We start from the raw sequence: 15,106 nt of genomic DNA on the forward strand, positions 1-15,106 counted from the left end.
CTGAAATGGGCAGGAACTTACCACTAGCAGTCTGACACAATTTCATTCTGTTCCTGGCTTCAGTGCACTTCGCAGCGGACCACCAAGAAGCCAATTTAAGCTACTTTCCTGCTCTATTTCAGCACAACTTTCACACAACAAGCAACCCAGCCTCTGCATGCTCGTCCCAGGTTCTACAGCTAGTAACCCGACTGCCACACCAGTCTCTTAACCTACAACAGGCACAGTAAGTAGTAGCTTTGAAGCTGTGTTTGCCAACTGCGAATCATGCTTTTGCCCCTTACATGAAGGATTCAAAAAGCAAGAAGATGAAAGACCAAGTTATCCTGGTGATGAATGCACAAGTGAACCATTTTTTTCTTACAGATTGGACTTTTCAGAAAGAAATATCAGAGTCCTGTGATTTATTATCTGAAACAGATTTAAACATTTGGGGGAAAAAAAAAAGTTTTCAAACACAAAACCCTGGAATGGAAGACAAGCTAATCTGCAAAACAGCAAAACCATCAGCTGAGGTTACATAGGAGGCTGCATATGACAACAGCTTGCTGTATGTAGGGCAAAAATCAAAGATTAATGTCACTCTAACACTCCACAGAAGTGAGCTCTCATCTGGGGTGAGGAATTACACACAGCTTCTCCAACTGTTAGAGACAAGGGCTGGTACAAATAAGAAGTATTCCTCTTTAGCGTACATAATCAAGAAAAAAAAAAGGATGACATTTTAGTTTTTATTATTTTGTATTTGGCCAGGACTTTTAAAGGAAGGACTTTTAAAGGAAACATCAAACATTCACTTTTCTGTAGGTCTAGAAAGGATTCAGTCTTCCCCCACCCCCACCTCCCGTAGGATTTCTAGTGGCCCTTCTTATATTCCCACTGCAAATTAGTTGGGAATCGCAGTATTTATACTAGATCAGCAACGTCTGGTTCTTATCCAAATGTTCCACCTAAAGAGGATGCCAGTTCTCATGGATTGGACAGCCCACCCTGCAGCATTCCTGAGAATTGTACAATATAATAATCTTGAAAGTCAGCAGAGTGGATTATCCACTTTTTTCTGGACTTGAACTTGTGACCTTAACAGTAGCACAGCAGAGAGCAAATGTGCTATGCACTTTGCCATAGTAACCTTCCATGTACTCTTTCAACTTAAATACACACAATTGAAACAGCTACAATTTTGGAAAATTATGTACAAACCCTATATTTTTTTCTTTTGATTACATATAAATACAAATTAGCTATTCTTCTAAAAAGTGGTTATAATAGTAAATAAATACAAAATAAGAATCTGACCATTATACTTCATGTGCTGGGGTTAAACCCATATAAAATGTACAACTAAAATACATTTAAAATCTTTAAAGGAATATTTCTCTGATTAAAATATTTGTTTTCCCAACTTTTTCGTAGACATAAATATATTTTCAAAATAGTTGTGTTTTTTTTTTCTTTCCATTTCATTACATAAATAAAGTCTTCATTGGGAAATATTAAAGTGTCAGCTTTTTTTTTTTTTTGTACTTGTCTAATATATTTGCTGTGTCAGCGGCACCCACAACCCTCCACAACCATATCTTGATAGTTCTTTAATACAACTTTTTCATTCTCATCAAGGTAGAGCATGGAAATAGCACTCAGTTCTGTCGGCACACAGCAAGCCTTGGGGATTTTGGAATTCACTGAATTGACCAAAGTCTGAACAATGGCATGGTTTGTTGAGTTTAGATGATCTGCCAGTGGAAAAGGACATTCCCCATGGCAGTAAAAGGCACTATACCCCGGCGGGGCAACAATCCAGTCATTCCACCCCACATCATTGAAGTCCACATATAACGGATGCCTTTTGCAACTGTATTTGTGGCGTTTACGCTGTTTGTGTTTCGCTTGACGCTTTTCTCTTTTATGAAGCGGGTGTCCCTTGCCATCATGCCCAAACGTTACTAACAATGGCCTGAGCTGAGACCAGCTATCTTCATCCTGATGTAAAGACCTGCTAATCCTAACGTGCCTCTTGGAGGCACTGTTCTCTTTGTCCAAGTGAACCACCTCTACCACAAACCCATGATTAGGTTGTCCATGTGCAATCCACCTCAAAACAGCTGGCGTTACATCAAAACTTTCCCATTTACTTGCATTATGATGCACCAACCTGGTGTCCAAAAGCCTTGTGACAGGGTCCTTAGAGGTGGCTGTGGCTGGCTTTATAATTTCATAAATATTAATACGGTGATGGTAGCTGCTGTTGTTCTCAAAGGCTCCGTGCACCTGTTTCCGAAAAATCTGGAGTTCAGCTGAGGTGATAGACTCCTCATTAGGGATGGAGGTTAAATTAAAGAAGAAACGCCGTGCTGTTTTCCCACTTGTTTCTGGCAGTTCTTCCAAAACTTCTAATTTGATTAAACAGGGAAAATTAAAAAAAAAAAAAAGAGAGAAAAAAAAAATCAGGAACAGAGACAAGCAACCAAACCCCTCACATAGTCTGCTGTCGGCAACTTTCAAATGACAGCTAACGCATGCGACATACAAGATCCGAAAGACTTTCAGGCAGAAAACACCATCTCCTTTCTCTTTCTGTTTATTTATGCAAGCATGTATAGCATGAAGTTAAGAACACTTCACTCATCACTATGCATTTTGATTGAATACTGGTGCCCTTCGCATTCCAGGTGGTTATAATAAGCAGCAAGGAACACCCAGCATTACTTTGGAATTCAAGGACATTAGTGAGAAAACTCAAGCACTACAGTTAGTGGGGGTCTGCCGAGAATCATTAAACCTGACCGAGGACTTAGGGTAACTTGCATTTCAGCTTTTTTCAAGAATATGGCTCTAAAGTCAATCCCTTAGACTCCATTCTGAAAAATATTAACTCCGCAACTTAGGTGACTTACAAATCTTAACATACAGGCTTTTGTATCTTAATCAGAGATGGTGAACTCAACATCTGTAATGGCACTTTATGGAGCATGCCCCAGTATTTATCCAAAAGGGCCATAAAGAATGGCAGGAAGGTTGAACTGCTAAAAAAAGGGGTGGATGGTAAATGGATAATGAAACCAAGTCACTTCTGAACAACAGATTTCAAAACCACAAAAAAAAAATTTAAAAAATAAAATTACTAAACCCCAGGCCATTCTCACCTTTGAGTCAACAAATAATTGAATGGAGCTTTGGAGGGAGTAAATATATCTAGGGTTGCTAAGAAGTACACTGTTGCTACGGACATTGAAGAAATTAAAAGTATTTGCCAAAAACCCCTCTCACATCACGGTTTTTAACTGTGGTACTAAACATCCTGAAGAAACATTGACTTTCTAAGGGGAAGCCATAACTGCTGGTAGCAGTTCTTAGTCATGTAACCGTTCCCTGTTGATTCCAGTACGTCTTTTTGCACAACATAAGGCTCAGCTTTACAATATTTCAGGACCAGACCAGTATTTGTAAATCTGAAGATGTTTTGAGGGCTCATAAGACAAACTTCTGCTTTCAAGAAGCCACTAAGTGAGAACTCAGTGAAAAAAAAAAATGGAGTCACGTTGATTTTCTTCTAAATTTTGTGAAAATTATAGAATAGCTTTTAGGTCAAAACCAGTCTTTGCTGTAACACTATGACTACTTTGAGCTGCAGATTTTTTATGTTTGCCTAAAGCTTACAAACTTTGCCCTTTCAGCTCCTCTCTTGCTCAGCTCCTTGCCTACCATGCTCAAGCTAAACATGAATGACCCACGCACCGGCTTTTCCCCATTCACTGCTAGGTGTTTACTTTCCACGTAGGGAAATGTGGCCGATGAAAGGTTACGTTTCATCATTCATCTCCTTTCTCACGATAAGGCTTTCCACTAAACACCACATCCACTTCTCCAAGGCCGCTTCCGTTACCCATCGGAAACATTAAATACTAACGAATTTCTTTTCGCAACACAGTTTCACGTTAAAAGCAGGGGGAAAGCGCATTTTCATCACTTTTACAGTGGGGCCACTGCATGCCAGCACCTAGTGGCAGCCAGGAATGATGACCACCCGGGGAAACGCTTCCCAAGGCGCACGCCAGCGACACGCGCGCCCCCGGCTCCACGGGCCTACCCGTGCCGTGGCTAACGCCGCGGCGACCGTTTTGGCTGCATAAGCCGGGAAACGCACCCCGTTGCTCAGGGAGGGTCAGTCCCCGAGGGTCCGCGGCCTCGGCGGGGCGGAGGTGCTGCCGGACGCCCCGCTCCGCGTGGGGCCGGGGTATCTGCAGGGGGGAGCCGGAACGCGGCCACGGGGCTTTTAGCAGCCCGCTGCGCGGTCCGGCTAAACCGCTGCTCGACGGCGGGGCGAGGGAGCGCTTGAGGCGGCCGCGAGTGATTGTTTCATCGATCTCCCACGGGGATTAGATAAGGATTAGAAACCTCCGCAGCGGCCCCGGCTCGGCCGCGCGTCAGGGAGAGCGTCCTGCTCCTCCGCCCCGCACGAGCAAAGCCATCCGTGGGAACGCTCAGCTCCGGTTTAGCGGGAACGGCGGACGGCACCGGAGCCTCTCGTCAGACGGAGGCGGAGCAGGGCGGTTCGCGGAGCGAGCGCGCCGCAGCGGCAGCCCCGCAGCCCGCGCCCGGCGCTCCGCAAGCACCCCCGGCTGGACGCGCCCCGCCGAATTTTGACAAACCCCCGCGTTACCGCCGGCCGAGCTTACGCGCTCCCGGGGAGGAATCCGCCCCGACGCTCCTCCTCCGGCCCTCCCCTTTCCCCTTCCCCTCCGCTCCCTCAGCGCGTCCCGCGCGGCCGCTCGCAGCCCCTCACCGCCGCCCGCGCCCGTCAGCGACCCCTTCCCTCCTCCCTCCCCCCATCCTCCGCGCCCCCGGCCCTACCTTCGTGGTGGAAGCTGCGGACGGTGTTGGCGCGGCTGGCGGCTCTCTCCAGCGGGTAGCCGAGGGCCGGCGGCTGCCCCAGCTGCTGGCCCGCGTGCAGGCGGTAGAGGTCCAGCATGTAGGGGGGGATGACGACGTCCTTGCCGGGGCTGGGCCGCCGCTTCAGCCCGAACATGTGGAGCAGGCGCAGCTCGAACTCGCTGAGAAGGTCCTCGGGGCGCTGCGCGGCCGAGGCGGCGCGGCCCGGCTCGCTGAAGCGCCGCCGACCCACCTCCGGCATGAGGCCGGCCGCGCCGCCCAGCAGCGCCTGGCAGAGCAGCAGCGCCAGGAGGGAGCGGGTCGCGGCAACCATGATCAACCTGCGCGGAGGAGGAGGAGGAGGCGATGGGAGGCAGTCAGCGCGGACACCGCGCCGGGGGAGCGCGCCGCGGGGGTGGGGTGGGGGGGGCGGACGGGGACGGTCCGCAGGTGGGTCCCACCCCGGCGCCCGGCCTGGCCCCCGCGGCGGGGCGAGGCGCGGGCCATGGCGAGCGGCGCCCACCGCGGCCCGGCCGGCCGGTAACCCGGCGGGGCGGGCGAACCTCCCCCCCCCTCCCCGTCGGGCCGCTTCAGGTGCTCGGCGCGGCGCAGCGAGGCACGAAAATCCCCGTGGCAGGAGATCAAAGGGAGCGAGGCGGGACGGGACGGGGCGGGGGAGCGGAGCGGGGCGATCCGCAACAAAGGAGCGCGGAGGTGAAGGGGAGGAGGGGGGCACCGCCGGGGCCGGGCCGCTGCCCTCGGCGGGGCACAGGTGTGCGCCCGGCCCGGGCTCCCGCCGCCGCGGCTGGGACCGACCGCTCCGCGGGGAAAGCGCCCGGCGCCGGGCGAGGGAAGGGGCGGCTGCCCAGCCGACGCGTAAAGCCACCTCCCTCCCGACCCCCGTGCTTTAACCCCCCGCCGAGCCGAGCCGCGCCGCTCCGCGGGGGCTTGGGGCGGGTTCCGCTTCCCCCGCGCCGGGGCTCCGCGGCGGGGCAGCGGCTTCCCCCAACGGAGAGAAAGGGAGAGCTATTTTCCCTCGGCGGAGTGGAAGAAGGGGAAGGAGGAAAAACACAAATCCTGCTACGTCCTTAGCCAAACCCACAGGATATTCTTCTCCCCCATGAAACTCTGCGCTGGATTATTATTATTATAATTGTTATGATTAGTGTCCCGTCCCCCCTCTCTCTTCCAGAGCGCTAACACCTCCGCCGTGGCCCACGGAGTCATCCTGCGGAGAAGGCTTTCAGCGGATCTGCGACCGCCGGAGTTATACCTGTGTGCAGCAGCAGGGGTTGTGTCTGCAGGAGGGTTTTCTGCTCTCGGGGTGTTTTTCCCGCATCACTTGGTGTTACTCCAAACTTCGCTGCTGCTCCTCTACAGCTGCCGAGCAGAAAATAGAAGTTCCCTGAAGTACAGTCCGCCTCAGAAACATACTTTTAGCAGCTGGTTGAGGAGGCAGAAGGCAAATCCCGGCCAGGGAAGGGCTTCTCCCTTTTAAAAGCAGCGATCGAAAAGTTGTTGCTTCTTCTTCTTCTTCCTCCTCCTCGCGTGTGTGTGCGTGTGCCTGCCCGTGAGTAGGTCCCTACGTGCCTACGGAGTTAAAAGCCTCCTTTTCAAAAATGTCCTTTGCATCACCCGCGTCGGACAGATGGACGTTTACTGAGACTCCCGCAGCAACATCGAGATGAAGCTTGACTTTTCCCCGCTCCCTTAAAAAAGAAAGAAGAAAGGAGGGAGGAGGGAAAAAGAGGGAAAAAAAAAAAAAAAAAAAGGGTGGGGAGTAGCCTGCTGCCGGCCCGCGTGGAGCGGCCGCGCTACGGGACAGTGCCGGGTGCCCCGCCGGCCTGCCCGCCTCCCGCCCCGCACCGCACCATTGCCGGAGGTGGCCGGTGGCCGCCGGGGCTTTTTGTTGCTCGGGCGATGTCACGACCCCGGAGGCTCGCGGGCCCGCGCCAATCACAGCCGCCCCGCACGGCTTTTTAAAGGAGACGCCGCCTCCCTCCTTCGTTCCTTCCCTCCCTCCCTCCTCCTTCGCCCGCTCCCTCCCTCGCTGCTGCTGTTGCCGCCGCCCGCGCCCGGGTCGCGGTGCTGCCGGTCTCCGCGTTGGGATGAGGGATAGGGTGTCCCGTTAAGCTGTGGCACCGGCTCTTCCATCCGGTGTGGGAAGCGCTGGCGGTCCGGTCCCGCGTCCCGTCCCGGGCGGCCGTGCCCCGGCGGCGGCGGGGCACGGCCGCCCGGGACGGGACGTGGGGCCGGACCGAACAATGATTCATTGTGCGGCCCCGAGCGCTCCCGGGCTCCGCCGCCGCAAATCGGATTAGCGCCGGGGCTGCCGGGGTGGTAAGGTGTGAAGGTCACGTAAGGTATCGGGAGAATCCCGGTGCTTTAAAAGCAGTTTAAATATATATATATATTATACTTATTTATGTTTCTACCTCTACCAGCAGCAGGGCGCGGGAGCTCTCCCCGCCCGAGCCCGGCCGGGAAAGCCGGAGCACCGGGGCTCGGGAGGAGCCTTGTCCCGGAGGGCTGCTGCGGTGCATCCGACTGCGGGCTCTGAGCCCCGGTCGGCAGAGGGTTTGTTTTGAGTTTGTTGGGGTTTTGGTGTGTTTTTGGTTGTGTTTTTTTTTTTTTTTTTAAGATGTGGCTGCCCTCCAGTGGTGGAAATGCGGCGGATCTCCGGCCCCGAAACGGCAAATCCCATCACGAGCCACCACCCCGCGCCAGCCCACGGCCCTTCGCCTCCGCCCGGCACCTGCCCCGGGGCCGAGCCACGCTCCCTGCGGGGCCGGGGCCGACCCGTGCCCGCTCCCCGGGTTTGCAGCCGCGACCGCCCGCCCCGGGCCCGGCGTTGCATATGGGGACGGAGTGGGGCAGTGATGAAGAAGGCAGGCCCGTGCTCAGTGGGATTGGGCTCCCATTCCCAAATTACACCCGTTGCTCGCTTTGCTGATATTGGCAAATCTAATCCCAATACGATTTAGTAACTCGTGAGTAGGGATGCATCCTCTGCCCGGTCCCTGGTCTGTCCGCTCGGGCTCTGCGGTAGGGCCTGGCCCTTCTTGCGGAGGTGTGCGATACCTAGCAATTTAGGGTCCTCATCAAAGCCCAAGCCATCGGCACATCATCATTAGCCGGGGTCTCTGTGCTAGCCCAGGCTCCTTCCCAGCAAGGTGAGCGCCCTGTGGTGCACCTCCTCTTCCGAATATCTCTCAGGGGCTTCATTTGCAAAAGACACAGACAGCCTTTGACACCTTGAATTACTGCGGAGGAGGATTTAAAGCAATAACAACTGAGACAGCTCCATTACCAGCTCCTCCTTTGGGAGCGGCCTTTTCGCTCCATCTTACGACTTTTCAACATAGGAAAACCACCGATTTGAGGTAGGAATTCAGCACATTTGGACTGGAATAATTCCTCCCGTGGACCTTCTTCTCTTGACTTCCCTATCACGTTAAGAGTGGCTTCAGCTATACTGGCGAAACGTCGCTGCAGGATGAGTTGCTCACACGAGGAGTTACATACCAGTGTAACAAACCACCTTAGAACTACACCAGTGTAATTAAAGAGCTGGTAAAGCTCTTTCATACCACCAGCTCCCAACACTTGTTAACCTGATTTTCGCTCGCCACTGCACATACGGCGGGAGAGGTGACACAGAGCGCGAGGTGAAATCCTTCAAAAGTTTAGTTACTTTTCCGTTGCATTCCAGCACAGATAATGTTTAATTTTATGACTTCCTGCAAGTCTTTAGCATGAACTGAAAGTGAGTGCAGTGTGACTTCAGGGTATGCCAATTATGTAAATCAGCACTAAAATAACAATGGCAATGTAGTTTACACATCACTGACATTAAATGAGCACTTCAACTTCTAATTGCCATTCCAGTTCAATCTGTAGTGGGTCATGCCAGGAAAAAGTCATTTCTTGCCTCAACACTTACTCCCTGTGCCTGGAGCATAGGCTGTACTGTATGCCCAGCTTCACCTTATCTCCAGGAGCCTTCTATATTAGGATGATGAGCCTCAGAAGGGAGAAACGTGTTTGTGGTTGTTCTGAAGGCCTCTCTATGCTCTGATCTGATATCAAGAGGGTCTTGTAGGTTTGCCCCTCTCTCATTTTAAATATAAATAGGCTCTCACAGTCTTCTGTTCTCTTGGCCATAAAAGACATTTCCCCTTCTAGTTTATCATCTCTCAGTCTATTTAGATCAGGAGCTGCTGGGAGACGGTGACTCTGCCTTCCCATCTGTTTCCATGAGGTCCCAAAAGACAACACCAAAGCACTTGTGTTCCCTGACTGCACTGGCACCCACACCAGAACCTCAGTCATGCCCCAGCACCTTCCCCACACTGCCTGCCTCACGTAGAGTTTTCTCACCAGGGCAGATCTGGTTCCCTTTCAGCCAGTGCCCTGGTGAATATGTGGAATAAGTGTCAAAGTGTCATCCAAGAAGTCTGGTTATGGTTCATACCTCATCAGCACAACAACTGGCTGAACACCACTCTGCAGAGCCCACTGCCTGGGCATACTGCATTCAGGCCTGCTCCCGCTATGCCCTCAGCAACAGCACACCTGAGGTCACCAGCTGAGAAGCATCTTCATCATGACAGAGAGCATTAGAGACAGGTGTATTTAGGTATAACGAATCCAGCACTTGGTCAGGACATGCCCACCCAGACTTTCAGCTCCTCAAACGAGCCTTTGCAGCAGGCATGATGCCCTCGTCCCCTGCCCATCCCTATAGCTGTGCAGAAGTGCACCTGGGATAAAGAAACTGAAGCTCAACCGGCCGCATCTCCTGATGGAGCAATTCCTCATGAAACTGAGGAGTCGAGTGGTACAGCAGCTTAAGGTCCAGCCCCATGGCAGTGGGCTCCCACAGCGTCATTTCGTTTCACAGAATTACTTTCATTTCAAGCCTGCTCTTCCAGAGAAACCACCGTTTATGCTGAAAGATCTGGTACAGATCCTGGGTTTTAGGAAACCTGACTGTGCATATTGGTTAATCTCCTTGGTGAAACCTCATTTCCCTGCTCCTGAACTTTGTATAGTTGACTAGACTGATTAATTTATTTCTCTTTCCTGCATGTGCTCTCTCTTTTTTTTTTTATTTTCCTCCTTGGGTGTGGGGTGTTTTTTTTTTTGGTTTAGTGTTTTTTTGGAGAGGTGTTGAGCCAGTAAATACTCAGCTAGCAGCACCTGCTGCTGAGGTTTCAGATCCAGGTGTTCCTTTTCAGGACCCAAACACAGCTGATAGATACCAACTTTAGGTATTGTTGGGTTTTCTTAGTAAAATGACAGAAAAGTATCCAAATAAGGATAGGTTTTACAACACAGTGAGACTCCCTTTTCAAGGCGCAACCATTTTCTTACAAATACTGTACCAAATCACATTTATGTACTGCCACCATGTAGCGTCTTCCTTTCCAACCCAGTTAAATTGTGACCATCATTGATGGCCACGGGCAGAAGACTTCAGCTGAAAAACCTAGATGAGAATTGCTTACCAGGGTCTCTGACCATAACTTGTAATTCTTAACAAAATGACCTAAGTTCTGGTCTAGTTAGAGATGCAGGTCTGCAGAAACACTGGCATCGCTCTATGCACGTTGAGAGTCAACAGTTTTACTGTCAACTTCAGCAGACCAGTTAGACCAATGCTGAGCATTTTTGAGAATTCCCACTTCAGACCACTGTCCCCTGGATACGATAAGTATGTGAGACATGAAATATTAACAGTAGTGAGCTTTTTTATAGATTTTGCACGTTTTAATGAATAAACCTCTTGATAAAAGTCTGTGCTGAAGTATGAAACGCATACATGGTACGGCACCAAATGCTAGATGGGCGACTTCTGAAAATGAGTTAAGATGTGTTAGTGATGTGGAGGTTTTGGCTTCCTAACGGGTGGAGATTATCTGAAAGCTTTTCTGTTCCTGAATGGTGCTTCCTGTTGGCATCTGTGTGAATATGATGTGTGGCCATTCTTTAAAATATTACTTAACACTGTTTTCTGAAGACATATTTGTCTTTTGGTGGTTTGTCTTTTAACATCTATCAATTGTCTCTGCTCTGCAGCCTGCCTCCTATTCTATGAAGGATGGGTTCTCACCCAAGAAGATAATTTACAAGATGATTTGTTTTTGAAGAGGAGAAAGGCGGTTTATTCAGAAATGTCTCTCTCTTTCTTATTCACCTTTGCTGAAATCTGGCAGCTCTTCAAAGCTGTTGCTCTGTTTCACAGTGAGTCTCAATTTCATTCATCAAATCTCAGCGTTCCTTCCATCATAGTGGCAGGGAAAATGGAATTTATCAGGAAATACATTGCAGACTTGGTATTCTCTACATTTCCACTATGTATCCTATGTATCCACTGCTAGTGAAGGATAACAGTTGCTCCTAACAATGTTATATCTGCAAATATAGGCTGCAGTAATCGGTTCACATGGCTGTACAACTTTTATATTGTAAGACAAATTCCTACAATTTGTAATCCAATTGCTGGGGAAAGAGGAAAAAGGGAGGCTAACATGGTAAGCTTTTTTTTTTTTTTTTTTTTACTGTTTTCCCCTTGATGCCACAAACTTCCAAATTTCAAAATCCAGTATTTGACCTATGGCCTTTATCATTAAGAGGTGAAAAAAATGCCGTAACGCCTTTGTACAGCCCGGAGATCAACGGAGCCGTTGCCAGACAGATTCCTAGGCACCGCCACCATTTACGTACATTTAATTACATGCAGCACAAATAGTCACAGACTGTCAGGCTAGGGAGATTCAGCAGACAGTGAACTGACTCAGATTCAGGAGACTTCAATTCTTTCCCCGGCACTAGAAGTGTTCTTTTTCTTCCCTTTGTGCTTCAGTTTTCCCTCCATTGAAATGGGGATGACGATGCTGACCTGCACTTGTAAGTCCTGCAAGACCCTTGAGTAAAAGCACTAAGAGTTAGGCATTGCTATTGTTTGGGGCTAAATACTAGGTTAATGCCAATAGTAATTTCAAATATCTGGAATCCCAGGGCTCAATCTTGCCCTAAAGTTATTGGCAAAATTCCTCCTGGTTTTGGTGGTACAGGCTCACATGTTTAAGCGATGAAGAGACAGGGATGGCAACTATTCCGGTCAGAAGATTCAGAGCAAAGAGGGATTTTTTTTTTTAATTATACAAGTCTTGTGAGGAAGACAATGAGGTGAGGGTGTTCCCCCACATAAACGACAAATGACTGCGTCATAGATGGTCCGCTTCAGGAGCTTATAATTTCATCACTGCAGAGATATTGACGTCAAGTAAAATGGAGGATAATATAAAGCTACGCATATTGCCTTAAGAAGTGCATATTTTAGCAGTGAAACTGGATAATGTTTTGCAATTAAAATAAAATAAAGGCAAGCGTGACGTTCTGTTTAAGCAGATTGTCTGTATGAAGGCTTTATTGTAGCTGCAGATTTAGGGCATATGAAAAGGTTTTCTGTGCTCAGTTGCAGGATGAAAAACATTGCATCATCAGGCATTCTTGTTCTCTAACACTTCTTTGCCAGTATGCCTTTGATAATGAATGCTTGCAATTTCGTTCTCTGGTCTAAAGTCATGTTTTCTCAGGTCATTATCATTCCAATTTTTAAATATCCTCTTAAAACTAGACAGAACTACAGAAAGTAATAGTAAAGCTTTGTGCCTGCTCTGTAGCATGTGCTCGGCACAAGTGATCAGCTGCTGCACCTGCTTCACACTGGGAGTAAAGCTATTTGCAAGTTGCTCTCAATTACATCCCTTGTTCCCAGCTCTGCCCGGTTTCCAGAGAAGCTCTGATGGGCACAGGTCTCAGTTCAGCCACCACCCTGTAAGGTTTATTTGGTGGCTTGCATGTTTGTGTGCTACAACACTTACTGACTGGGGAGGTCTTAGGGGAACAACATCCTTTGACTGTTCCCAGGCTCTCGTCTGCTCCAGTGCTGCAGCACTCATTCCAGAAGGCACGCTCTAAATTGCAGAACCTAATTATCAGCAGCACACGTTGAGCTGCTTCATGGTATCATTTATGGCCGGAACATGTGTACCCCCAAAGTCAAAGTACTCTTCCTGCATTGGGCCTACCCATTCCTCCTCTCCGAGAGAAGGAAGAACCACTACCTCCATTTCACAGGAGGGGAAAAGGCTGTTTTTCTGAGAGGTGTACAGGGGCACAAAGCTCTCTATAGGTCACATTGAGATTTTCAATGATGCATAATCAGGCTAGACACAGTTTTGTGGTTAAACTCCCCAAATTTCAGTGAGACACTAAGTACTCAGCTCATGTAGACATTTTTGAAAAGCCCAGTACCAAATCTATTACCCAATAGTTTCCTGTTGAATTCCTGCAATGTCTTGTCCACGGTTCTTACTGCAACCCATAAATCCTTGCAGGAATATAATCATCTCATTCAGCTACAGAGAAAAGCTCTCATCTTGTAAGACTCTCTCTGCACTGAAGAGAGAGGGATTTTTTACAACCTTGGTCAGGACAATAAAGATACTGGTCAGGGTATCAACATACAGCTTTATTCCCAAACTGGATCAGTCACCGTAGCAGGGATGCGCAGTGAATTCCCTCGCCTGCTGTGCCATCACCTCCTCCCTTTTGCTTTTCTTCAGGCCCCACTGCAGGATGAGTGTTGTACAGCACTTAGGGAAAGCCTGGGCCAACCTTTATGTTCCTTAATTTCTTTAAATACCTTTCCTCACCACACCTCGGCTTCCTGCTTTTTTCTGAAACTTGCAATGACCTGTCTACCCTTAGTTTACATGCTTGTAAAACTAAGCACATCCTTCAGCCTGTTTAGCATTAAGTTGAAAAAGCAGTACCATAAAACATTCGTGATGTGCAGCATTGTCCAATTACAAACTCCATTATTCCCATCAATTCTGCATTCTCTAACTGGATCTGTGCACCCTTGGCATTGCATTACTGTAGGAGATTTGCCCTTTCTTACATTTTCTGTTTTCTATACAGTATTCATGTGTATAGACTCAGTAAACATTCACATCCACTTACCATGGGTATACTAAACATTGAATACATTCCTTTAGTCAGCCAATAAATAATAAACTCCTTTCAAATAAATCAAAATACTAAACAAGCAAACAACCAACCCGGGGAGCCATGGAATAAACTCCCCTTATTTTGCACCTTTGAGCTTCTCACTTGCTCTCTGCTTCCCTGTGTACATCCCAAGCCTCTGCATGCAGCCCTGACAGCCACTGTGTTTTGAAAAAGCAAAAGGAACTGCCCCAAAATTTCTCCTGCCCCTCTTTGTTTGCCAGAAAAGGCAGCAAGCACATGAATCAAGGAAGAAGTGAGATCACCGCAAGCCCAAAATTGCTACCTTAAATAATTCTAAAGAGACCGACGGGATTCTCTAAGTCCTGGTTCAGATGCTCACACAGCCTAGGAAGAACCCTGAGGACCTAAAAATCAAGTTTGTGGATAAATCCTTGAAAAAACAGGGCCACTCTCTCCATACTGGTGGAAAACTGAAATTCCAAGTTGTGCAATCGAATGTGACATTCATTTCTGCAGCTGGTGGGAAAATAGTTTCCGTACAAAATAAATTTAATAAAAAGTAGACTGGTTTGTCTCTATTTTTCCCCTAAGCAACTTCTAAAATGTCATACGTTAATTCTAAGGAACTTTGATAGGTTAAAAAAATACACCACTGTAATAATATGTAAATATTATTCCTTCCTTCCTTCCTTCCTTCCTTTCTTCCTTCCTCCCTCCCTCCCTTCCTCCCACAATATTGGACACGTTCTGATAAAACAAGCTGAATTTACCAGGGCCAAAACCGTGAAAAAGCATTTCCTCAAACTCTCCAAATTAATATATACATATACAATAAAACAAAGGTTTATTTCCCTTAAGCCAAAGTGATTTCACAGCTAGCCTGACTGAAAGCCATTTGCACCACATTGCCGTGCGTATCCAGGCAGCTGGACGCATATTTTACGTGTTTGCTTTCATTAGAAATAATGAATTCTAATTTCATTAGAAATACAAAATTCCTCTACACTGGATCACGATGACGGCTTCTGTTTGAAAGATTCCTCCCGTATTTAACAAGCCTTGTAGGTTCTCAGACTGAAAATCCCCACTCTACAGAAGAGCTAGGGTAGCTCCCATGCATCGTGTGAGGCAGGCCATAAAATCTGAGCAAAGTAGCACCGGGGCCCTGTGCTGCTCTGCTGTGTGCATG

General features: G+C 48.6%; 1 protein-coding gene across 1 annotated transcript; it reads right to left on the bottom strand.

Moving 5' to 3' along the window:
- Window positions 1-1,548: 1,548 nt before the first annotated feature.
- BMP2 (bone morphogenetic protein 2) lies at window positions 1,549-5,206 on the bottom strand. Its single transcript, XM_086631126.1, has 2 exons — window positions 4,855-5,206; window positions 1,549-2,393 (listed from the first exon to the last, which is right to left on the bottom strand). Exons 1-2 carry the CDS (start codon window positions 5,204-5,206, stop codon window positions 1,549-1,551), a joined length of 1,197 nt encoding a protein of 398 aa, XP_086487252.1.
- Window positions 5,207-15,106: the final 9,900 nt, after the last annotated feature.

The sequence above is a fragment of the Tauraco erythrolophus genome, chromosome 2 (genome assembly GCF_009769465.1).
Source record: "Tauraco erythrolophus isolate bTauEry1 chromosome 2, bTauEry1.pri, whole genome shotgun sequence".
Taxonomy (NCBI): Eukaryota; Metazoa; Chordata; class Aves; order Musophagiformes; family Musophagidae; genus Tauraco; species Tauraco erythrolophus.

What these genes read in the sequence shown, in the direction of transcription:
- BMP2 (XM_086631126.1), bottom strand. Translation starts at nt 5,206, where the DNA reads ATGGTTGCCGCGACCCGCTCCCTCCTGGCGCTGCTGCTCTGCCAGGCG. An exon ending in CCGCAGCTTCCACCACGAAG is followed by an intron (nt 2,394 to 4,854) that starts GTAGGGCCGGGG and finishes TAATCAAATTAG; the next exon opens with AAGTTTTGGAAGAACTGCCA.